The sequence below is a fragment of the Ambystoma mexicanum genome, chromosome 1q, assembly GCF_040938575.1.
Source record: "Ambystoma mexicanum isolate Mex_15411 chromosome 1q, UKY_AmexF1_1, whole genome shotgun sequence".
In the NCBI taxonomy this organism is placed as follows: domain Eukaryota; kingdom Metazoa; phylum Chordata; class Amphibia; order Caudata; family Ambystomatidae; genus Ambystoma; species Ambystoma mexicanum.
The window spans coordinates 914,206,738-914,233,170 of NC_090922.1; the positions used below are offsets into that span (position 1 = coordinate 914,206,738).

At 41.8% G+C, this 26,433-nt stretch overlaps 1 protein-coding gene across 4 annotated transcripts in view; it reads left to right on the plus strand.

Moving 5' to 3' along the window:
• The window catches only part of COL11A1 (collagen type XI alpha 1 chain), a 381,664-nt gene that overhangs the window by 331,313 nt on the left and 23,918 nt on the right, over window positions 1-26,433 (plus strand). For all 4 annotated transcript variants that reach the window (XM_069641554.1, XM_069641555.1, XM_069641557.1 and 1 more), the window contains 4 exons: window positions 3,455-3,508; window positions 21,134-21,187; window positions 21,431-21,538; window positions 21,629-21,682. In XM_069641554.1, coding sequence (XP_069497655.1) covers window positions 3,455-3,508; window positions 21,134-21,187; window positions 21,431-21,538; window positions 21,629-21,682 — 270 coding nt within the window. The remainder of the gene's footprint in view (window positions 1-3,454; window positions 3,509-21,133; window positions 21,188-21,430; window positions 21,539-21,628; window positions 21,683-26,433) is intronic.

Below are 26,433 nucleotides of genomic sequence, written 5' to 3' on the forward strand. Positions count from 1 at the left end.
ACATTAACAGTAAGTGGAGCCTTTCACATGTTCACTGTTTCTCTACTTTTAACAAATAGTTTACAGCGTATGACCCTTTCCATTGTCAACCAATGGGAATCTAATATAGAACGCAGCCTGTTCCTGGGGTAGAATTCACACCAAACACACCTAAATGCAACATGCTTGCCTAACTGAACCTTGTGCTGCCATCACCTTTTTCTATGGCATACTGCCTCTGGGGAACAACATTATGCACATGTACAGATATTTCGAAAGAGGGAGAGGGCTAGCCATAGTCACATTGCAAATATGAGCTGCAAATGATTACCTGGCTTGCTGCAGTCTTTCATTAAATGCACGATCGCCCACCACTTCATCAATCCTTTAAAGGTAATTCATCATGGCAGTGATTCACAACCCAACTAAATACACCCCTACATTCAAGAATGAATTGCTTAAGCTGACACTTAACCTGCAATGATATGGGGAGCCTTCCATTTAGGGGTCGATATACAAGGCATCAGGCTTCCATCAACGTGTCAGCTGGCCAACACATAAGGCAGTCCACATCCTCGACTTGGTGTTTTTGAATAATGTCTTCAACATTAGCTTGTCGTAGAACCCCAGATAGAGTCTCATCACACATTCCTCACCTCCCACCTTTCAAATCAATTGTCCTGAGCCCTCCTATGCAAGGGAATGATCCCGCATCCTATCCTAACAGTTGAACTGTGTCAGTGAAATCGCATCTGATGTAAGGGACAGAGCATCACGGTCAATACCATAAGCACAAACTGCTTCAGAGGCTGATAATACATCTCTACAAACATAAGTTACAGAAAATCAACAAGCGGGGGCCCAGAGATAAGATACAAACACACATGGCATGAAATCGACCCACAAATGGTGCATGAACAAAGCTGTGATACATATTCCTGACTGAAAATGAAAAACATGGATTCATGTTAAACAGACAGCGTTATCACAGAACCGTCAGACGAGGGAACAGGACTGACCTTAATAGGGATATTAATAGAGCCCTAACTAATCAGAGGAATTAATCAAAATATTCCAAGCACTAACCAATTGTTTAATAATTCTGCAAACAGCACTCAAAAGACTTGTGAATCGTTTAGAACCACCCTAAAGCATCCTCGGGTCCCGAAAACATAGCCCTACTTTCACAATCATTATTCACAACCTTCAAAACTCAGGAAGAAGGGGTTATAGGTTTGCTTCAACAGATCAAAGCATCACACTCTGTGCTGTAGCTTTACACAGCAGCTTGCATGAAGCAATTCCTTCCTGTGCATCAAACTCTGTGTTGTAGCCTTACACAGCAGCTTGCATAAAGCAATTCCTTCCTATGTATCACACTCTTTGCTGTAGCATTACACAGCAGCTTGCATGCAGCAATTCCTTCCTATACATCAAACTCTGTGCTGTAGCCTTACACAGCAGCTTGCATAAAGCAATTCCTTCCTATGTATCACACTCTTTGCTGTAGCATTACACAGCAGCTTGCATGCAGCAATTCCTTCCTATACATCAAACTCTGTGCTGTAGCCTTACACAGCAGCTTGCATAAAGCAATTCCTTCCTATGTATCACACTCTTTGCTGTAGCATTACACAGCAGCTTGCATGCAGCAATTCCTTCCTATACATCAAACTCTGTGCTGTAGCCTTACACAGCAGCTTGCATAAAGCAATTCCTTCCTATGTATCACACTCTTTGCTGTAGCATTACACAGCAGCTTGCATGCAGCAATTCCTTCCTATACATCAAACTCTGTGCTGTAGCCTTACACAGCAGCTTCCATGAAGCAATTCCTTCCTATGCATCACACTCTTTGCTGTAGCCTTACACAGCAGCTTGCATAGAGCAATTCCTTTCTGTGCATCAATCTCTGTGCTGTAGCCTTACACAGCAGCTTGCATGAGTGATACGGCGAACTCAACAAACATTAGTGCAAGCTTTTATGATATCAGCCATTTGATGGAGAAAGGCTTCCTCTGCTGCAATCACTTTAAAACATAGATCTTGCTGCAGTGAAGGAGAGAAGGAAACTCAATCTGCTTAACTTGGCCTATAATCCTTTGGACATCAAATGGAAAGACATCTAGAATGGAGTCATGATGCAGATATGCATGTCAGCCTTCACAATAGTACAGTCATTCTGGGTGTCAGCTTCCATGTGTACCTGTTTGGAACCCCCCTCACCCTCCACAAGTCCCCACTGACTGCCACGTGGAATTCTCACAACCTCTTTCAGTGGCAATGTTAGACTACTATAAGCTAATTTACACTGGGCTCCCATAGAAACTAGCCAGCAAGCTCCAGAAACTACACAATCATTCATCCAGAGTGTACCAGGACCTTTGGAAAAGAGATCATGTGGAGCCAGCTTTAAAAACACTCAACTGGCTTAGGCTAACAAGTAGTTCACAGAATAGAATTAGGCTAACGTGCACACGCCAGATGGCCCATTGGAGAAAGCACTTGGGTTATCTTGAGAAACTGGCCACACACTATATCCCAAACAGAAACTTATAGTTGGCAAATGCAATTGGCAAGTGCACATCTTATCAATCAGCGATCATTGACGTGACTAAGACATAGAGGCTGTGTCTTGGAAGCACAAGGTCCCAGACTCTGGAATATCCTAAATTCTAACATTGAGGCAAAGTGTGATTACGGTGACCTTGGACTTAGGTCTGTCTGCACACATGTGAGTGTTTGCTAAAAATTGTTTATGGGACATCTTTCAGAAGAATCAGTTGACTTATAATGACATGCATACTTATGTTGCTATATTTCTACCATCTAGTTCTATGATGTGACCATAATGTGACATACATCACTGAACACACCTCTTTGACATATAAATACAATACTACAAATATTAGTGCACATCAAATGCCAATTCTACTTTATTCGGAGTGAATTTTTCATGGACAACTTCCACTATAAACGGTTGCCTAACAAGTGGGGGTTCCCACCCCCAGAATGCTAAACCTTTTTGCAAGAGGTATGAAGTAGTGTTACCCCACCCCAAACATACACATTGTAAAATACAGGATCACATAATCAGCACATATGTGCTTTCTTGGCTGTTCTTCAATATGTGAAACATAGGGTGAGCAGAGCCAATTACACTACTAGGGTCTGCACATGCCATGGGTTCCATCGTTCGGATTCATGTCACGTGATCTATTGCTTTCATGTATAGCAAGGTCTTAAACAGTGTTAATGGCCAAAAACGAAGACTTAATACTTCTGCAGGCCAATGGGATAAAATGCTCGTTTTCTCTGGAAATGTTCATGTTTAGTCTCCCATGGAAACGATATGACATCACTTCTGTGAAACGATTGAAACTGATAATCCTGAACGTGTTCTGGTAACTTTACCAAGTCATGCTTGCTATAACACAATGCACTGGAAATAATGCACTCATTCTTATAAACGCAGGGTCCTCCTGGTCCTTCTGGAGAAGCTGGTCCACCTGGTCCTCCCGGCAAGAGGGTAAGTATACCAATTTCAATTAACTAATGTCACTGTTTTAAATGTCATCCTGGTCATCTTGAGGTTACATCCTCATAATATAACCCTCATGTTCAGTGTTGAATCATTATTTGTACTTAGTAAACCTTTCCACTAAATGATGTTTCATATTTCAATATAGTGAAAATCAAATGTGCCGGCAGGAAGGTTCTGTTGAGGCTGGCAATAGAACTTAAGAGTGTAAAACATCAAGAAACACACACAAAATCACATACAGGTATCCCCCACAATTAGCAGTACTGGCCCCCAAAATGAATCTATTGCTTCTTTAAGGGGGCCAGTAAAGAATCATGTTGTTATGCACTGCTTCTGGCTTTACATCACTGTAATAATGCATCATTCCACATAAACAAGGCTCTGAGTATTGGTTGACAAGAGCCACAGAGAATCGGCCTCTAAACCCTTCTCCATCCTCCTTCCACCTATCTTGCTACCTTAGTCCTCGAGTCTAAGCAGTTGCAATGAGGGTGCATCGCAAAATGGTGACTACATACTCCTAATACAATACATTTATTTTGTGTACAACAGCAACATCAAAATGTACACCAGAGTGGGTCGTTCCAAGACCAAATAACAAGCATCTTTTAACATTATTATCATTATTATTAGGCTATTTATTGAGCACAGGCCTAGCTACGTAAAGCAACAAATCGCTTTTCAGTCATAGGGGGGAGAACAAGGGAGTGGGGATCTAGTAACAAGGGAAAGAGGGCAATTGTGAACAATGGATCTACAAGTAACCAGGGGAGGAAACAGTGGAGATCAGATCACCAAGTCTCTGGCACGGTGGGGAGTGGAGGGTGTGCGGATCAAGGTGTTAGGGAGGAGTATTCCTCCAAGAAGATGGCCTCGAGCTCCTCCCTGATCTGTAGAAGCAAGGGAGCGAGTTGAATGTTGATGGGGAGGAGGTTCCAGAGTCTTTGGTGGTATACAGATAAGGTCCGTCATCTGTTTTGTAGCCTTCCTGCACCGGCGGGGTTCAAGTCTGCACATGTCCTTACTTCTGGTGGATCGCAGGCCATAACATGAACCAGTTCTCATGTGAAACCTACCACTCCCCGCAACCACTTTTTATATTACATGCTTCTGAGTTGTGTTATTTTTTGGAGGGCACTGTTCAGCAAAAAGCGGCAACACAGCTCCACCTATTCATTCAAATTGAATTTTCATTTGTTTTACATCACTTAAATATTTTGAAGCACACTGTACGGTGTCTTAATGGGTATTTATTGCTCAATATTTAACCTATTGCAGGGAATCTCCTCTTTTAAATATGCATTTTCACTAATTACTTCAGCACCGTGTATGATTCATTCGACTTTTCAGTTTATTTAAGCAAGTAACACTTCGTTGTAGATTATTGACTGTTCCTCCTAAAGACACCGGTGTTAATTAATCTGCCATCATTAAAATGAAGTGAGTCTGAAAAGAACTTAATCAGCATCCAAGAAAAAAGATCTATTGAACATCAATTCAAATGTGGACACTTGCGACATGCCTGGATTATTTTGCAATCTCTCACCTGCCAAAGACAGGTTTTCTAGGCACCAACATTGCGTTATATTCACTACTAACATGAAGAATAAAAAGGGGGATTTGACTTTGCAATCAATAAATCAGTAAATAGGACTTTTTTATTTGCTAGTGCAACCTTGTACTTGCTACGTGAATTTAGCACATTACTAATGCCATCTATCAACATGCATTTGCTACATTTCAGAAGACAATTGTTTAATGGAATGTGTTTACTAGCACCTTAACACGCATCAACTGGCATTTTTAATTTGATTAGTGCCTTTTTCACAAACATCTACGAATTCTGCGTGAGACAGACCTCCAATATGCCTGACAAGAAATTATTGTAAAGTACAAATGTTGCACAAGAATACATCAGCGTGGCAGTAGATTTAGTTCAATAAGATGGCTACACCATGTACCATCATATCTGTAATATACATTTCAAATATTTCTCAGTTATATTGCGGAGGGTACGTTAAAAATGCATTTGTAATATGAGCTTTGGAAGCAAACTTCTTTTGAAAGTACCCAAAAACACAAACAGGTAAGGGTTAAGAGACTTCGGGCTAGATTCAAAGGTACCCAAAAACACAAACAGGTAAGGGTTAAGAGACTTCGGGCTAGATTCAAAGGTACCCAAAAACACAAACAGGTAAGGGCTAAGAGACTTGGGCTAGATTCAAAGGTACCCAAAAACACAAACAGGTAAGGGCTAAGAGACTTCGGGCTAGATTGAAAGGTACCCAAAAACACAAACAGGTAAGGGCTAAGAGACTTCGGGCTGGATTCAAAGGTACCCAAAAACACAAACAGGTAAGGGTTAAGAGACTTCGGGCTAGTTTCAAAGGTACCCAAAAACACAAACAGGTAAGGGTTAAGAGACTTCGGGCTAGTTTCAAAGGTACCCAAAAACACAAACAGGTAAGGGTTAAGAGACTTCGGGCTAGTTTCAAAGGTACCCAAAAACACAAACAGGTAAGGGCTAAGAGACTTCGGGCTAGTTTCAAAGGTACCCAAAAACACAAACAGGTAAGGGTTAAGAGACTTCGGGCTAGTTTCAAAGGTACCCAAAAACACAAACAGGTAAGGGCTAAGAGACTTCGGGCTAGATTCAAAGGTACCCAAAAACACAAACAGGTAAGGGTTAAGAGACTTCGGGCTAGTTTCAAAGGTACCCAAAAACACAAACAGGTAAGGGCTAAGAGACTTCGGGCTAGATTCAAAGATACCCAAAAACACAAACAGGTAAGGGCTAAGAGACTTCGGGCTAGATTCAAAGGTACCCAAAAACACAAACAGGTAAGGGCTAAGAGACTTCGGGCTAGATTCAAAGATACCCAAAAACACAAACAGGTAAGGGTTAAGAGACTTCAGGCTAGATTCAAAGGTACCCAAAAACACAAACAGGTAAGGGCTAAGAGACTTCAGGCTAGATTCAAAGGTACCCAAAAACACAAACAGGTAAGGGCTAAGAGACTTCAGGCTAGATTCAAAGGTACCCAAAAACACAAACAGGTAAGGGTTAAGAGACTTCAGGCTAGATTCAAAGGTACCCAAAAACACAAACAGGTAAGGGTTAAGAGACTTCGGGCTAGATTCAAAGGTACCCAAAAACACAAACAGGTAAGGGCTAAGAGACTTCGGGCTAGATTCAAAGGTACCCAAAAACACAAACAGGTAAGGGTTAAGAGACTTCGGGCTAGATTCAAAGGTACCCAAAAACACAAACAGGTAAGGGCTAAGAGACTTCGGGCTAGATTCAAAGGTACCCAAAAACACAAACAGGTAAGGGCTAAGAGACTTCGGGCTGGATTCAAAGGTACCCAAAAACACAAACAGGTAAGGGCTAAGAGACTTCAGGCTAGATTCAAAGGTACCCAAAAACACAAACAGGTAAGGGCTAAGAGACTTCAGGCTAGATTCAAAGGTACCCAAAAACACAAACAGGTAAGGGCTAAGAGACTTCAGGCTAGATTCAAAGATGCCGAAAAACACAAACAGGTAATGGTTAAGAGACTTCGGGCTAGATTCAAAGATGCATTTACTAATGGTGCAAACCCCATTGAAAAATGCTCTTTGACTGCCACTTAGCCTACTTCAAGATCTGGCATCTTAGAATGTGCTGCATCCTCACTGCAGTGAAGGCCTCCATCTTGGAAAGTGCTTCAAGCAGCCATTTCCTCCCACCCACGCCTCCGCAATTGTCTGCACCATTGAACGCGAGCTGGGCTATGTGTCCAGAGCACTAGAGTGGAACGGCGTAGGTTCACTCATCTCTCTCTTGGCTGCCTTCCACCAGCTGCCTCCTTGAAATGGCTCCAGCCCACTCAATGGCAGGGACAACATGCAACACTTAAGTAACTGGTTCATCCCACCAGCCTTCTCCCAAGCACGATGTATGCCTAGGGCTGCTGCAGGGCAGTGACCAAAGAACCATCAAGTAGAAGTGTGAGAGCACTCTGTGCACCTTCTACCAGCCACTGTCTTGAAAAGGGCACCAGCCCACCTGAATGCCGGGATGGCCCCCATCCTGGAACAGGGTTTAAGTAGCAGATATTGCCTACACAAGAATACCCTTGACTCCTACCTTGTATATTAAAAGCCAGAAGGCCCAATGAGGCAAGATGCGTACTGCACATGAACCATACCAAACACTCTCTCATTGTACCATTTGGACACATGGATTTTTCTCCTCTGTGAAGGGTGCAGTGAGCTGAAACATGGTTGTAGACTCTTCTGAGTGGACGAAATTCCATGGAACAGGGTGTTTGACCCATGTTTGTTCTCATTAGAGGGGCTCCCACACTCCTTTACATTCCCAGGACCACAGCAACGTGATCTCTGAGCCTTGTACCCTCTGTGAAACTCGGCACCAAGACCTCCAATAGCCACCACCTGAAGTTTTGTACATCTTATCCCAGACTTCCTGTCCATTCCCTTGGTCTCCCAGATGCCAGCTGCTAACATCGTCCAAGACTGCCCATTGCCCATAGCCTCACCCTGCAACAAAAGACTGAGTCTGCAATGCCTTCTCACAGTCTTTTTGGTGTCAACTAGTATAATTGTCTTTGCAAAAGGGCATCAAAAGCTAAAGGCTACTCCTGTTTGGGGTAGGAAAAGCCCAGCACCACATTCCCTTCCATTGTCACAAATCAGATCCACTTGCTTAGGCATTCATAACTCTTTGGTGCACTCATTGGCACACTTCCACAATCATCTATTTCCCATTTTCTGTTAACCCATCAATCCATCATGAAATTCAACACTCCATTCCTTTTCCTGCCCATTATTTCTGGTTCCCTATGATGGTGCAGCCATGTACTCCCACATACTGTCTCACCAGCCCTTCTCTCTAGATTGTGTCTATGTTCATATGTCCATATTGCTTACTTCTCAAACATTGTTTTCTGTTTGTTCCTCTCACTTGCACCCTACTCACTCTAATGTCACCTACCCGATTCATCTACCTTATGGCACACAACCCTCTTTCCCCACCTTTCCCATGTTCTATTAAACAAACTCTGGGGCTTTGAAATGCCTAATCTCTGTGCACTATTACATCCTTCTTCACCAACCACTTTAAATCCCATAACATAAAGACTGTTGTGATGGCCATCACTGAAATGTAGATCCCTGCTAGTCATTGCAATTTTCTCTGATCTGCACAGTGACCTTTCTAACTATTCCTCCTCTCCTAGGTTACCCAAAAAAGGCACTCTCTCCCCCCACTCTACCAACCCAACTGCTGCCAATGTGGACCTCACAATACTTCCCAAGTCTCTGACAACTGATGTCCCAGTCATAATTACCAGTGACTTTAACCCTACCAATATGACAAAAACCCTCCATCTATTACTAGACTAGACTCTCTCAGATGACTCCTTGATCAGCCTACATAACGTTCCCATCCACAAACACAGAAACATATTTTCATATCCTCATGAGTCCACTTCTCTACTTTTTCTACTGACTGCTCACCCTCTGACCAATGACTCATCTATGTCTCATCTTATCTCCCTCCAGTCTCACATACCAATCCCTCATCTATCATGAAAAAGAAAGTTCAAGCCTCCCTTTATGGTCCCCTATCTTGACCAAGCCAGGACCTCTGTCCAAGATCACTCTCCTGCATTTGCAATTCTTTTGAACTTGCCTTTTCTAAGGTTAGAGTTCGCTACCTTGTTTTCTCCTTCATCCCTCTTTCTCTACACCATGGCTCAGAAGGCCATGAAACAGCTGAAAAGAAACAGGAGCATTATGTTCTGCTACTGGTGCACAGCCCAATCCAACGATCTACTCCTGCTTGTCTCACCTGGTGCTTTCCAGTGCTCTTAATTCTCAGAAGGACTCTTAGTACACCAATTCAATATCATCTCCTTGTTCACACCAATGGAATCCTCTGCATGAGTTTTGAAGCAATGTTTCTCTACAAAACTTTGCTGCATATCCTCATTTCTCAATGTTGGGAAAAAAAGAAGGACTTACTCCTTTTTTTTTTAAATCACAAATGTATTGGACGCTCTGTCTCCACCTTCTATCTCACTCCCCTTCTGTCTAGTACCCTCCACTCAATGTACTATTTACTGCAGCACTTCTCTCTTAGCTGTCTGGCTAAGATGTCACTCATCCTCAGTTCACACAACCCATCCTGTTCTCTTATTTATCCATTTCCACCATATATATTGTCCAAGAACTGTCTTTCCTTTTCAAATCCTCTCTATATGCCAGGATATTTCCAGCCTCATTAAAGGTTGTTACAGTCATACCCATCTTGAAGAACCCTATACCTGACATTATCTTAATGTCTTTCTATTGATCCATCTCCCACTCTGCCTTACCACTTCAACATCTTAGAGACTGTTGTCTTCAAATGCATAACTAGCTACTTGGAGACTAATGATAAATATGATCCTCTCCAATATGGGTTCTGCTGGAGAAACCCTACGGAGACCATTCTCACTCCTGCCTCAAATCATCGTATTACTGCTAACAAACCCCAGGAGGATAGCTCAGGGGCATTTGTCTTGGCAACAATCCAACTCAAAGCAACACAGGATCAAATCCTGGTCCTGCACTTCAAAACTGGTCCCCGGTATTAAGTGTGTTAAAAAAAAGTTTAACTATCTTCATTCTCTGCTAGGTGGATAGCTCAAGTCCAATATGTTTACCTTGGGAATAGCACCCCTCAGTCTGAATCTTTCCTGCATACTCTTGATGTTAACAAATTGAATACTATGAGTTTGTATTAGCAGTAACCTCAATTATTGCAGAGCATAGAAGCCGCTCTGAATGAAGAACTTTATTAATCATAACATTATTATTATTTCATGAAATATCTCTGCCATCATTGACCTTGCATCATTATTTCCTTTTCAAAACTCTTTTCTCTCTTGGCTTCATGATCAGAATGCTCAAAAATATGGCTTTTTAACTCTGACTATCCCTTCTCCATCTCATGGAATTGTAACATTGCTTCCCTGTGCCTCTCCCAGTGGGCACCCCACAAAGACCAGTCCTGGTTCTGTGTCTCTTTTCAACATATACCTGCATCCTGGGCAAACTAATCCATCATCCTTTTTTGTCTTATCATATCACCTCTTCTCCAATAAAGGTGAAACCTTTTTCTGCATTCCCTGTCTTACCCTGGCATCCCTGAGCATATCAGCAACTGTTGATCAGTTATCTGACATTGGATAGAACTGTGTTTTCAAATGTTAGCTCAACCAAGACTGAAGACATGTTTCACTAGGCCTCCATTGCCAACCCAACTTACTCACTTCCTATTAACTTTTCTCCTTACTTCTTGTCACCATCACCGAAAATATGTAATCTTGGGGATCCCTTTGACAGTAAACTTAAACTTCACCACTGCATCACTGCCATCAAGGCCAAGTTCACAGTTCTAAAGATCAGGAAGATCTTCCTGCACCTCACCTACCATGCTGCTAAAACTCAGATCTCAACCCAGGTCATTAGCAAATTAGACTACTATTATAGACTACTCTATTTTTTGCTCCCCTCATCAAAATACAGAAATTTGCCTCATACTCTCTCTACAGTATACCCAGATTGTCTCCCATCTCAACATATTTCCAGCATGCCTGGTGCTTCACAAAACAGAATAGTGTTCTCTTTAAATATCTACTCCTTGTATTCAAATCCATCCATGCCCTAGATTAGCACTACCTGAAAGAAACAGGGTTGTTTGTAATGTTTAACTTGTACATTTCAGACAATTAAAAATATACTGCACAGGATGATACACCTCTTTCTGGTCTAGCGCATACTATGAAAAGGTTTCTTTGCCCTTAAATCATCTGAACAGCAAATGCAAAGTGAACCATTGGGTAATTAAAGTGCTATTCACAGTAGTGATTGAATTAGTTTTAATTTCAAGTTGTAGAAACTAAAGTTAAGGTAGCACGACAAAGAAGGATGGAGGTAATCCTGTTTCTGAAAGGGTGGTTTGATAAGTAGGCCCCACCTTCATGACATCAGTATAGTGTGCACGGCACCTTGCTTTAATCACTCTACTGATATGGCATCAACAGCCCTGCAGTGACACATAGCAGGTTTAAAGGTCACCTGTGCATCCTTTACAGATGTGGGATAAAAGGTCACTGCAGGCAGCTGTAGCCATGTAACGTGTTGTACTTCTGATCTAAATTATAATAATTGTCTGCTTTATTCAGGCAGGTGACTGCTTAATCTCGAAATATAAGCCATGTCTGGTTGTTACATGGTGACTGAGAAGAACCACACAATCTGATATCACAATAGTGTCATCTCTTTGAGCAAGAATTAGATCTAATGTGTATTTCTATCTATGCTGAATATCCCATAGCTGCCTTGTGTAGAAGTAACCATGATGTTGTCTTCTTTTTATTTTCCAATTGGGAGGTACACACCTTCCTCCAGGATATAGACACTTCCGCCAAGATGTCTCCTCGGAATGGTGCTTCACAAGCAGCACTGACTTTAAAAAGCCAGCCCAGAAAAAGGGTGTTTACTACTAGAATGCCTTTCAGGCTAGCAGTCATGGGAAGAGATGGAGTACACTGGGGTAGGGGTTCTATCATCAAGCTTTCTCATAGGGCTCTCTTAGTTTTTCTGTCCGTTCCATTACCTGAAAGCAATTTATTCTGGGTGTGATGTCATATGATAAAGGGCACTTCTTAAAACAATGGGTATTGGATCCATTACAGCAAGCTTGCTTTGGATGAATCCCATTGGCATATTTCCTGTAAAAGGTGATGGACATCCACTCATTCTTTGTTGAATTTGTGGTCTTTAAGAAGAACAAGAAGAATAATCCTTCAGACCTCTGTTGAGGGTGCAGTCTTTTTCAACGTTCTCTGCCAGGAATGTGAAGACAGAATGCAACAAAGGCAGAGGAAATCTCTGCTCCCTACCCATCCCCAAGGCAGACTGGTGCTGAATGGCTGCTGAACCAAGGTCAGATTGTGTCTGAGATGGAACACTATCACTGCAGGTGGGGGAACCCATGTAGCTGCTGTCTAAGTGCCCTGGAATGGGAGTGCAGCAGAAGGGCCCGCCTTGCCCTGGAACCCCTGTTTGGGTCTCATAGCAACCAGACGTCCAAGAGCAGCGGGAATCTAGTTCCACCACTTCAGGCTGTCTTGAAGCCAATTCCACCCTGCTCAATGCCTTTTGAGCTGACACAGAGCCTGTAGTTCCTTCATTGACACTCCACAAACTTCGAGCCCCTGTCTTTCACCTTTGAGCTTTTTATGCACCATCTCACATCTGTAGAGGTCACTGCCACCTCAACTTGATCATCAGCTCACTGATGTGGGTATATCCAACTCAGTGCATCCCGAGCATCACATTGACCCAACAGAACCTCGCCTGAACTCAACCCACTAAAACCATCTTGTCACTCATCAACTTGACTCATCACAAGCAATTTTTGACTCAACTTGATCACCGACTTCAACTTGTCGGGACCCAACAATTTACACCGTATTGAGTGCAATCTTCATCTAGACAGAGCACCGTCTCAACACTGACTCAACGCTCACTCGCTGCTCAGCATGACTCTCTCTGTCTCAATACCAGCTTGACCACAGAAAAGCTCAGTGATTACTCACTCGATGCTTACGAGCACCACAGACAAAGAGATGAGGTCGTGTCAAGAGGACCTGTGCCCTGGTCCACTTTTGGGACCACAGTGAATTTTAAGCCTCCCATCTTTGCTTATTCCTTAGAAGATATGGTTTTGAACACTGGCATTATGCCATGTGAGTGCCTGAACACCCTTGCTTCTCTAGTCAGAGTGTTATTATACCAAAGATTGCATTTTTTGTGTTTCTTTACAAATGTGGATTTTTACTTGTGTTTATGGTTATTTTCATCTTTACTGTTTAATGAAAAGTCTATATTTTTTATAGACTCTTAAATGGACATTCTTTTATTTTTAAATCTTTTTACTATTGCTGCTTGAGTTGCTATTGTCATTAGCTCACATCCCTCCTGAAGATATAGGGGGTCATTACGACCCTGGCGTTAAGGGTTTAACGGCGCCGTAAAAGGTGTCGGCACCGTTAAACCCTTAACGCCTGATTACGAGGTCCCTTTGCGGGACCCGACCTTAACAGCTGGTTTTCCCGCAAAGGGACCTCGGTGCTAATTACGGTACTGCAATTTGCGGTACCGTACTTGGCGCCTTCCCCAGTCCCATTGAGCCCTATGGGGCGAAAATGGGAATGGGGAAGGGCCATGGTGAAATGGGGAAATACTGCACCGCCAACCTTGGAATGGGGCGGTATTTCCCCATTCCACCATGGCGGACTCGTTACAACACCAGCACCAACTATGGTGCTAATAGTGCCATGGTTTAGCGCCGGGGTTGTAATGAGGGCCATAGTTTGCCCTCAGCCTGCACTACCACATAAGGCAAATGTGATATGCCTTTCGGATCATGGATGGTAGTGTGGGCTGAGTAGGCAATTTAGTCTCTACTCATCAGTAGTAGGCATTTGGCCATAATGTCATAAACAAGAGGTGATCAAAGCAAAAGTAGTGAAAGGTTTATCTTCTGTCAGAAATCCCCATCTGCATACATTCAACATTAAACTAGACTGTGACCTTACAATCTTCATATTCTGACCTCAAGATGACACATTCCCGATTTGCTACTTGGCTAATTTATGGAAAAGTGCACCATTGATGTTTGCTTATATGTAAACCATTGGCATATTCATCACAGCGCCTTTTGATCTAACCCAATAGCTACAGAATCACAACACTAAATATTGGAGTAAAATCCTATGCTTAATTTACAGGTTGAATCAATACAGAATCTTTTTCAATGTTCAGTGCAGCGAATGAAATGGAGACTTTTTGGATGAATGGACTGGAAGTCGGTTTTCAGAAGCACTCTGTATGTCGCTCACAGATTTTTTCTTATGACTTATAGGAGTGTGCTTTAATAGAATATTGATTCAGCCACTCTTTGTGACAGCAATGTAAATCTATAGCCTAATACAATTATTATTAAAGGCTGATCGAAAATGAAGTTGTCATTTAAAGTCCCCGCCGGTCCTACCATTTGTTTTAACAATATGTCTTCCCGAAGGCCGAGTATATACATTGTACCAGTAGGTATAGGCTTTAAAAAGACATTGTTCTGGTTTCTCATAGTATTGCAATGCAGGAGTAACTTGGCACAAACAAAAAAAATCTCAGGAATCAGAAGCACGTAGCATCAGAAGCACATATGTAGCCTGCGTTTTAAGATTTACACTGAAAAATCACTGTAGATATGTTTACAGTACAATTCACAACCGATAATCACAGTCAACCTAAATACTCAAAGCTGTTACAATCTCTTGACTCGTTTTTTATATTGTTTTATTCCTATTGGAGGAACTGGGTCAATGACCAACGTAGTCAACTGTGCACTGAACAGACATGTGACATCACATCTGACTTGTGTGTCAATTTCTTGGGGAATTGTAGTTTCTAGTTCACAGCTGAGGTCCACCCATAACAATGTAATCCACACATGTTCTAAATAGGCTAAGACCGTGAAGGGCCACCCGTCATATCGCCCACATGCATAGGTAGACTTGCAAAATAAAATGAATCCATAGAATAAAAAAACAAACTGCAAAGGGAAATGGTCACAACCAAGGGTCCCCCAAAAATAACAGTGGCTACAACAAATATGCCATGCCTGTCACAAATCAATAAAAAGCAATGAGAGAGGTCTTAAGTGCAACTAACACTTGCATGCCCTCACAATTCATGGACGAAGCAGCAATCTTATGAAATAAGACATCAGGACCAGTACTGGTGAACAGTAGCCATTTGTATTGTAGCAAAGTTACATTGGGCCTAGTAGGAGTGCAATTCTATTTCAACCTGCTCCAGTGTAGGTAGAATGTCGGTCATGTGGAGATCCTTTGAGCCCTTATATTCCCAACTATTTACATTGGCATGGGACACACGAACACATCCGAGCGGATAGACATGAAACTGCCTCAGGCGTTGTCTAACATTTGCATTCTCCAGGGGAGGGAGTATTTGCTACAAGACAAAGGGCCTCATTCGGAGTATGGCGGTAAGGGATAGCGGCCACCGGTAACGAGACCGGTGGCGGTGATCCCTTACCGCCATACTCCGAGTTCCCTTTGCGCCCTCGCCCTTAACGCCTGCTTTGAGCAGGTGTTAAAGTCGAGGGCGCAAAGGGGCCTCCAAGCCAATAACGGTGACCGTAATGAACGGTCACCGTTATTTGCATCTTCCCCATTCCCATTGAGCCCTATGGGGGCTCATTTGGGAATGGGGAAGAGCCTTGGTGAATGGGGAATTACCGCCCCGCCAACCTTGGAATGGGGCGGTAATTCCGCCATCCACCAAGGCGCTGCCGGTCCAGGTACGGCGTCAACCAAGGCGGTAATAGCGCCATTGGTTAGCGCCGTACTCGGAATGAGGCCCAAAGGGTTTCAAGCCACCATAAAGGTTTGCATGTTTTACTGCCCACTGGGCGCCTCTGATTATAGGCATTCCAGACTGAGTAGGCTCTTTCCACAGTATGGGGCAGGGGCCCCACTGTCAGATTTCAGACTGTCCTGCCCCACTGGCGGGCTGGCACAACGATCATTGGTGTGGACTCTATGTGAAGACGGCAGATTGTTAAGATCATGCGATTTGTGACTTTCCAGGGATGTTGTCTTGATTAGAATGTTCTCCATGCAAAGTTGTGGCAATAGCAGATTAAATCATGTGATGCGTGGGTTTATTTTTCGAAACACTAGAGGCTTCAACACTATGACAAACAAAATGCCTTTGCTGTGTACGGCTTCCACGGGAAGCTAATAGCAACTATTCCTTGTTCATGTTCCTGTATCCCCCAGCTCAGAGATCAGAGCATGGGATTATGGAATTCTGGGGGATACAGTCTTTTCACTTCCAGGCATGTCTTCTCCTTTTGGGGGTTTCTCTGGGGTGATGGGAAAGAACACCTTTTTTTATGTTGTACCTAGTTCTCTCATGCATCCTTCCCTCATGCCCTGTAACACTGTTCACTTGGGGTAACTCAGTGAGTGGTTAAGAGACACAAGTCGGACACCCAAATGTATAGATGGGTAGCAATATGGCGGGACACTCCGACTCAGAGTTTCCAGTGGCATTATAAGCATCCCAAGCTTTGCTCTTACTGTATATCAGATGTCACTCATAAACCCCTGGAAGAATATGTATAATTAGTACACAGGTCTCCTGAGAAACTATACACATTGCGTAGTCCATCTTCTGCCTTGTGATAAAACACTGCAAAAACGTGCAAAGCGTAAACACAATCGTTACATGGGAGAGAATATACGGGTGGTCACTTTCTGAACAAGAATTGTGTAATGTTCAGAAACACTGTTACTTCCTTAAGTTCCTGAGGTTTGTATAGGAGAAAACAACATTGCTCTAAAACTACTGCATTATGTTTCATTACTTATTTCTGAGAAGTATCATAGTGATTTAAAAACACAAAAAAATTATTAGAAGCCAGCGCCTTGATGCTACTATAAATTCAATAAATAAATAAATAAAAAGTAAGTAGGTAACATTTTAATTATATTACTGAGCAGAATAAAGTAACAAGACAAACAGCTACACCAGGAGCAGTTAAAATGTCTCCCTTAACAGAGCGTGTGTGTTTTATAGGCATCCAACTTGTATTCGAGGTCAAAGTTAAACTGCAGGAATGCGTAGCCAATGCAAAGAGCAAACAAAGGAAACTGCAAAGCGGCACCCCTGGAGGAGGCTGTTATCGGATTCCCTTATGCCAGTTAAAATTCAGCAGACACTACAACTCAAGTCTAGGAGGGGAAGATAAATAACAATTAGCAGCCTTTCTATGCAGAAGCACCATCTGTGCCAAGCCACCAATCATTTAAAAAAAAAAAAAAATGAGCTGCTCATTTAAGTTCTCGGTGCTTAATGCAACGCTGACACTCTTTAATAATGGAAGCGCCCCTTTGTATTGTAATCATGATTCATTGCACTTATCATTCCCTGATCAGAGAGGGTTAGCTTTGCTAATTGATGCTTCAGCTGCATTCCGAGATTAGGGCGCCAACGTAACTCATTGATGTTTTTCCACCAGTCAGCATTTCCACTCAAAATGGCTGACTTTTAACCATTTAAGGGAATGGATTGAGACTGTCAGTTAGGGAAAGTTATAAGGGTTTAAAAAGTTTAAAAAATGAAGACTGGAGAGAGGACTCAGATTACTAGCACATGCCATGCGATGGAAAATATATCTTGAGGTACACTATTTAACATTACAAACATGTAGAACTGAAATACTTGCACGCACCGATTTCTTGTCTTGCACTAATTATGTCTGAAGAGGGGTACCACATAGTCACTATTCATAACAACATTTTGTTGGAATGTAAGGGAACTGCAATACACTTGTTGAGGATATCCAGCAATTCTAGGTAGTGCCTTTCTTCTAACACTTAAGTCTCATGTGTCAAATGCCATGTCAACCAGATTCCAGAGCACATTGTTTTACTTGGGTCTTTTGTATAAGGCATATTCTCTTACATTTGCAGCAACAATTAAAATCATATATTGTGTTTATCTAAGGACCGTTTCCTAAACACACAAACTAGGCTACCCCGTCATCATGCGCACAGAACATCATAATTACTGGAATCCATTGATAAAGTCATCTGGGAAAAGGTCCCCAGGGGCCGACATTTCACATTTGTCCAAATTTGAACTCCCACGAAAATCAAACACTTTCCCCAATTATTCTAGGACTGGAGTAAGAATAGAAAGTTTTACCTGTCCTAGAAGGAATAGTACGAAATGTCCAAATAAAAATGACCGACCCCACCAAAAGACCTAAAACACACACCAAAAAAAGTTCTAACTACCAAAAGTTTGAACTTCTCGTGGTATGTGTTTAGGTGGGTTCGGTGTGAAAAAATACATTTTAAAAAAGTCTGCGGAGGGCTGCCGGGGTGTCCCCCGCAACACCCGCTCACTACAGTGAACAGGGGTTGCAGGGTCAAACCCGCAACTATCCCGACAGAACAAAAAAAAAACAACAAAAAAACAGGGGCTGCAGGGGGGGTCCCCCACAACATCGCGCTCACTATACTACACAGTATAGTGAGCAGGGTGTTGCGGGGGACACCCCTGCATGTTTCCATGGGAAATGTATGAACATTTTGTATTTGTGCATTTCACATGCAAAAATATTTTCGTCACAGGAAAACCTGCCGCAGAGATATCGTGTAGCTCCTCCTAGAATATGTGGGGGAAGGCTTTTAGGGGTGCAGGGAGATCGTTTCCCAGGGGGCAATATGAGATGGAACTTAATTACTATACATACATATTCGAAAATGTAGATTATTTTTCATTGGAATGTCTCATCGCCATGGCCGTCATTTTAGGTGGGGAGAGTGGTGTTTCACCCCCCAACTTTCATGGCAAACACCATGTTGTCCCCATTCATTTGGCTGGGGCACCTTTTCTTCAAATGGCATGTCCCCCACAACATTTTCAGCAAAGTTACTCCACTGATCATCGCTTGTGACTTTGGTGCATGTTTGATTATGCCTAATGTTTTTTTTCATTTTCAAGCGAACGATCCAATTCAGCATGTTTGTGTTAGATTGTATCAATAAAATGAATAGAAAAACAAATAGGAGATCCACGTCATGAAATCAACAGCAGAGGAATCGCACACATTTAAAGCCATAGGGGTTTAATCATCAAAAGCGTTTTACAATGGTGCAACTCCATTGAAACACACTTTGTATATCAGGCCCATAGGACTGTTCACCAAGGCAGTGTTGAGGGGTATTGAAATCACAACGTCTTTCGTTGTACACATTCCTACGACCAGAGTGCTCGACCAAGTGCTTGATTGTCCTGCCAAACCCTAAGTATGATCTTGACCCATTGCACCATTTGAAACTCTTTATGTACGCGGAGAACTTGGGACGGGCGAAAGATATCCATCTTTGTTTACGAAATGTAGAATACAAGCCTTGATGTGCCTACTTAGTACGTGAGCAACCTCCAATCAGACCTGCTTCCACTAACATGTTTCTTAGTTGGCTCCTTAAAATATATGTTTCAAATATTGTACCACACATGGAAGGAACATAAACTGCCCTTATATAGGATTCCAAAGCGGCAGATGACAGATGTAGTATACACCTATCAGTAAGTGGACCTAAAATTATTGAAAGGAGGAAAGATTCATTTAATCGAATTGTTATTTTATTTACATCACGCTCATAAACAAGTGGTTCATGCATTAGTTTACCACTGTGAGGGTCTCATAATACTTGCCAGAACAATGGTAATAGCAGCCACATATAAATGAAAAACAAAAAAAACATTAGTTAGACAATAAGCAGATGATCAATCTCAAGAGTTATAGCCAAAGTGATCAGAGCTTGAAAGGGTGATTTAATTCAAGGAGTACTGAGGATGGAGTAGGAATTCAATACCCACAGACTTATATTGAGGAAAGGAACACATTGCTTTGTGAAAGAGATCATGGAACTGATTTACAAAAGCGTTTTCAATGGGATATTCCCATTTAAAAACTGTTTTGTAAATCAGGCCCCGAGTATGGTCATGAGCATTATTAAAGTATAATAATCCGCCTTGCACTATAATGCCCTTATAATGCACAATGGGTTTGAGATATGTATCCCCCAGTGGATGTTTGAAAGAACATAACACCTGTGCTGTGATTTCCATAGAGACGCATGTGGGGATGATGAATGATGATTATAACCAGCACTTGCATAGTATTGCCACATGCTCCCCAGTAGCAATCTGGCTGCCCTATAAAACCCAACAATAAGCATATGCACATGTAACTGGAAATGCTACTAGAATTAAATCAATTAGGGGGCCATTTTAATAGATCTGCTAATTGCATGCAGAAGACCACTAATGCATGCATTCATGTGTTGGTGGTCTCCTGCGTGTCATTGTCAACACTCGTAAAGTGGAGTGTAATTGTCAAGAGCAAATGAAGACAACATCGCCTTTACCCTCCACTTTTACTTTCTGCTCTTTGAGAGAGAATATGCAGCCTTCAATGGACACATTGCAGGAGGCGTTTTATAATGAATTCCACTGGAATCCACGTGGTCATTAGCAGGCGCTAAGCATCCTAGGCATACTGCATTGTAATCCTGTGGTTTTACGCCATCTCACAGAACCATGGTGTTATGAACTAAGCACATTTTCTACTGAAATATGTTCTCCCACTAAACTTTAAAATGGCACATGTAATGCCCGTGCACACAGAGAGCTGAGTGAAATAGCAGGAATTGGCAGATGCGTATTAGAACTATGTACATCTTCTAAACATATTAATAGGTAGCTAAAGAGTTTGGTTAAAAGAGCATTCATATGGCATTTTCGATCTCATATGTATGTTTCGTTGTGTACGACTTTCTCAATGAGAATGAACAGACAACCTAACCTAACTTGACAACCTTTTGATTCTGAGATATCAAGAGTGCAGAATCTTATATCAATTGTGGTTTTCTTTGAATTTCATAGGGTCCAAATGGAGCTGCTGGTGCTGAAGGGAGACAAGGTGAAAAGGGTGCAAAGGTAAGACCCAGATAGATCATAACCACCAAAGAAATATGGAATAATGTATTATTGTATTGCAAATAGAGAAAGTTAAATATTTACAAAATCAGTGGCACACATTGCATGCCATTCACTACCATATACTTTGAGTATGTTTGCAAAAAGTACAGCATTAATGCACTTGATCATAACTTTATCTGGACGTTGTTTCCCAAAAGCTTGTCATTAATTGAAGGTGGCCTACTGTATCTTTTCTCTTAGGGAGAATCTGGCTCAGAAGGTCCTGCTGGCAAAACCGGCCCAGTCGGTGCCCAAGGTCCTTCAGGCAAACCTGGTCCAGAAGGCCTCCGTGGTATTCCTGGTCCAGTGGTGAGTACATGAAGCATGTCTTTTACATGTTGCCTTAATACCAATGGAGAAATGCTGGATGTAACTGATACATATGTTCTGCCTCTCTAGGGAGAACAAGGACTGCCCGGAGCTTCAGGCCATGATGGTCCACCTGGGCCTATGGTGAGTGGGCTTGTTTTTGTTTGCTACCTAATTCAAAAGAAATTGTAAACAACTATATCCAACTTCATTGATGTTTTGAGTTAATATAGCACTATTTGCTGTAATTCCTCCCCATTATTCTACAACCAGGAAATAGTAATAACCTGTTACTGGCGTGTCTCAGTAGAGTGCAGGGTATTAGCATCCATAGAACTGATGGACCAGACCAACAGTTTATTGCTTTTGCTTAACTTTACTTTCCCGCTTTTTGCCCAATTCTGACCTGCAATGAACACCCCAACCGGAGAGAGAACTTTACCCGCATTTTAATCCCACATATGGGAGTCAGTATTATGGCAGAGGAAGGTGAACTATTAGCGATAGCCTCCAAAATTTTTTTAAAGCATTAGCTAACCACCATTGATTTTTACTATTGTGAACCATAATAGCCTACCGTTCTCACGCCATGGCAACGACTACAGGCTGCTGGTGAAAGGGTATGGCTTGTTGCCGAGCTGGCCAATTAGTTCATATGCAATGGAGTGCTAAGAACAAGGGAAATAGCTGCTTCTTATTTGTGGTGAGGGTCAAAAAGGGAATTTGAGAAATATTATACTGTGACATCAGTGTGCTATACATTTGAGCCAGTCCCCACAGTAGTCTTTGAAATAAACAAGATGATGTATTGTAGTATGCTGAATGACCAGCAATGCTGTTATTACTACGAGGTCGTTTTCTCTTCTCTTGACTTACATCGCGTTGTCAAGAATTGAGATATTCTATTATTCTGCAAATGGCTCACGCCTCCTTATGCCTGTTACCTTATGGAGTGAAAAGGGTTCTTTTGCATCAGCATTAACCTAGTTATGCTTCTATTAAAAGTAAAACTGTGGCTCATTCGGCTCCTCTGTGACACCTGCAAATCAATCAGAAATCGAATGTTGAAATAATATTGTATGGCTGCCCAGCAATAGCATCTACCATGGTTAAATCACTATGCACACTGTCCACTAGCTCCGCTCAGGGCAATGGAATTGAGAAGTTGGGAAGGATGAAAAATACATGTGTGCAATGTACCATTTGTAAATCAAGCACACATGAGTGAAAGATTAATAGGGGGTGTTTGAACAAATATGCAAGCATACTCTAGATGTAAAAAGCAACTTGTGAATTGTCATTGTGGCAAGCTGCATGTTTATTCCAGTAGTTTAAACAGGTTGCCATTTAGTATGTTTAGAGACCTCGATAAATGTAATACTTCATCAACCTCACTACTTCTACAAAGAAATAACAGGTATGAAGTTGTGCACATGTTTAGAGGGTCATGCACAAACAGGTTAATCGTAGTAACTCTAACTTACTCCTGACCACTCCTGGAATGCAGTATTCAATTTATTAAGAGGTTATCGACTTGACTTAGTCCTAACCTAAAAGGAAAGTATGCCAGAAGTATGCATAACAGCCTATTTGTGAAGAGAGTCCTGATACATGATTTACTCTATGCATTCATCACTCTATTTATTAATCTAGCTATCTTTCTATATCTAATTACATGTAGAAATGTCAATATATCTAGCTGCCACTCCGATTGATTGCATAGTCTACTGTGTCAGTCTTTCTGCCCATTTGTTTATCTGTCTCCATGATTCTAATCTATCTGCATTAATGTCGCATAATGTGTTCTGTATATAGCATGTTCTGTTTAATTCACTCTTATGGAAATCCTTAGAAAAATCTTTATGCATTAGCGAATTTGCTGACAGCTGTATAACCTTATATCATCTTGCAAAGGATTGCCTATTGATTAGCCTCAATAGCAATGCATTTCCATCACATTACATTTCACCACATCAATTTAAATGGTGCTATGGTGCAGTATGGAAAACATTAGATTGTTTATTCATTTAGTTCTTTTCTGTGTGATTAAGTGATTGAATGTTTAATATATCAAGTACATTCTGACTGGTGGAATTCTGAACATCACACCATTTCGCCATGGACTTTAATAGTACATTGTTTTCAGGATCCCCTTGTAGTCATGCATCATGGCTCACATATGGTCTCTGTCTTACTGTTTGTTTGATTGGGAATGGATGGAACATGTTGATACTGTATCTGAAGGCAGGTTACTATTAATTATGATGTAGGGTATATGCGAAGTTGTAAGAGAACACACAGTATGTTAACATAATCTAGTATAGGCGGTATAAGTAAGGCTTGGGTGATTTGTGACAAACCAAAATAACAACATATTAGTTGTGAAACACATAACAAAGAAGACTGTTCAGCTCTTCTTCTCATATAATATATGAATAGTCAAGTCCAATGCAGTTCTTTGGCTTTTTGATCATAACCAGTCTGTTCAACCAACATTTCTTATCAGACGGTGGCTCCATGCTTCATAGCTTTACCATTGAATTGCTTAAGAATTGGGTAAGTGATGGGCCATGGAAGCAACATTTTTGCATCAGTCCAATAAGAAGTGATTAACAACAGAGAAATGGCATGTTGCATCCTAAACATATTTTATGTTCAAGGTTACATTGCTTTTCAAACTAACACCTACTGCACAGACATCAATTCTTAATTTCTGAGCCCTTTCACTAGTATTATACACTGGCTGCTCCCACTATAATAACTACACGTGCCAGTGGACAGGTGTGGAAATAGGACTGGTATCCAGCAACTTGAACCCTTGAACAGCGATGGATGAAAGGAAGAATAATCTGTGTATCCAGGTGCATAACTCCAGAAGCAATGGAAAAGGCACTAGGAAGACAATGAACCCCAAGCAAGGGGATTGCATCAGTTCGAGGGCATGCAAAGAGGGTGCATTAAGACAAACAAAATGATTGCAGGACTGGACCAAGGAATTGCGGTGACCCTGCATGCTCCTAGATGAAACTGAAGCATAGTAGCAGTGACCCACCCCTTTTCCGGGACAGGGTGACTCCCACTATCGAGGCTCTTTCTCCACTTCACAGTGAGACAGCATAGCAATTTCCCAGAAATGGCTAAAGGACGGTGCATCCATTCCAATCAGCAATCAATGGAGGGGATAGGGCAAAGATTTCTCCAGGATGTATTTCCAACAGCTTAGGAAGGAATCATGACCAAGCGCAAATAAGCTGCCGTCCATTCAATATGCCCAAAAGGAGTCCTCAGGAGCAGATACCTATCTTCCCAGCAGGGATACAGCATTTCAGGTAAGAATCATAGGAATACACAGAGTCTTCCATAGATGAACACAGTCAGTCAAATGCCCGGCAATAAAATCCAGGAATGCAGATAATAGATTTGGCATCCCGACATCCAGGCTGGCCCTAAAACCACAAAACAAACACACAACCAAAATAGGATGTGTATTGGGCATGTCTGGCCAGAAAAACATGCTAGTCTAGTTGAAACCACTCACAGGGGTGCAGGACGTGGCTCAGAGGGAGTCAACATCAGAACAACTGCCATTTTAGGACTGTCTCATGGTACACACACCTAAAGAGATAGCCCAAAACAAAATGTCTAGGAAAAGGGCTTAAATAACACATTAGTTCCCCTATGGCTAGTATACTCATGGCCTGACCTACTATTGTGGTAAACAATGACTGCACTCCAAGTTAAGGCAACATTCAATTATAGCTGTCACTTTCCTACTTCTCAACACACGTGCAGGGTGAAGACATTGGACTGCTTAAAAATCACCACGGCCCTCATAGCCACAGTGCCTACTAGGCCAGCACATCACCAAAACGGTTGCAGAAGTCCAGGGGGATTTCAGTATAAGTTGCTTTAGCCAGAAAGATACAGTAAAAAATGGCAGGGGAGACAATAAAAAAGAAAGCAAAATGTTTGTGGCCCATGGAATTCCAACTTAACACCACTGTAAAACCCACATTTGGTATGTGCTTTCTATCTTAAATTGAAAGTGTTAGGGAGTTTCTTCTGAAGTCCACCCAAAGGACTTTATAAAACGCATCTACTTGGCAATACAGAACTCCAACTTCTAATATAAGCCTGTACCACTCAAGGTAAGGGTAGCAATGGCAGAGCAGCCTGCCTTATCTAAGGAGGGAGTAAAGGCTGTAGAGAGGTACAAAGAACTTGTAGCAGACATATGTTCCAAAGAAAGACTTATACACTATGGAGTTATATACACATACTGGTTTATTATATATATGTATATATACACACAGGTAAAGATACATCTTGAAAAAGGTAAGCACTATCACAATTAGAAAACACAATGTATAAGCAACACAATACCTCTGGCAAGTGAACCATTGTGCAAACGACTTATAGAATGGCAGTATTCAATTGAAGGTAAGTAGAAAACGCTGTCTAGTAAACTTTATACCTACTTTTTAGACAAGTAGACACAATTCAAAAGTCAGTTAGAACTTGGTTTCAGATCCTTATGACAGAAACCACACCAACACATGGTAAGTTAATTAGCAATCTTTTCACAGAGCCTAGGCTTTAGGAGTCCATCCCTATCCAGCTCTGAGTCTCTTTCAGAGTCAGATTGGAGGTCAAAAAAGCAGGCACAAGCTGTAGAAAAGTCAAGATTTCCTTTGGAATTCTTCTGGAGCAGATACGTAACTATCTTTCTGCGTAAAAGGGTTCAGGGACTTTGCAGAAGGATATCTGCATGCATTCCAGCATTAGGCCTGGACAAACATTGATGGCGGAACTCCCAACCACACAAATTACCCCCCTAGCTTCACAGGAGCGACATAACTTCTCTAGGTAAGAATTACCTCGAGTCCCACACTACC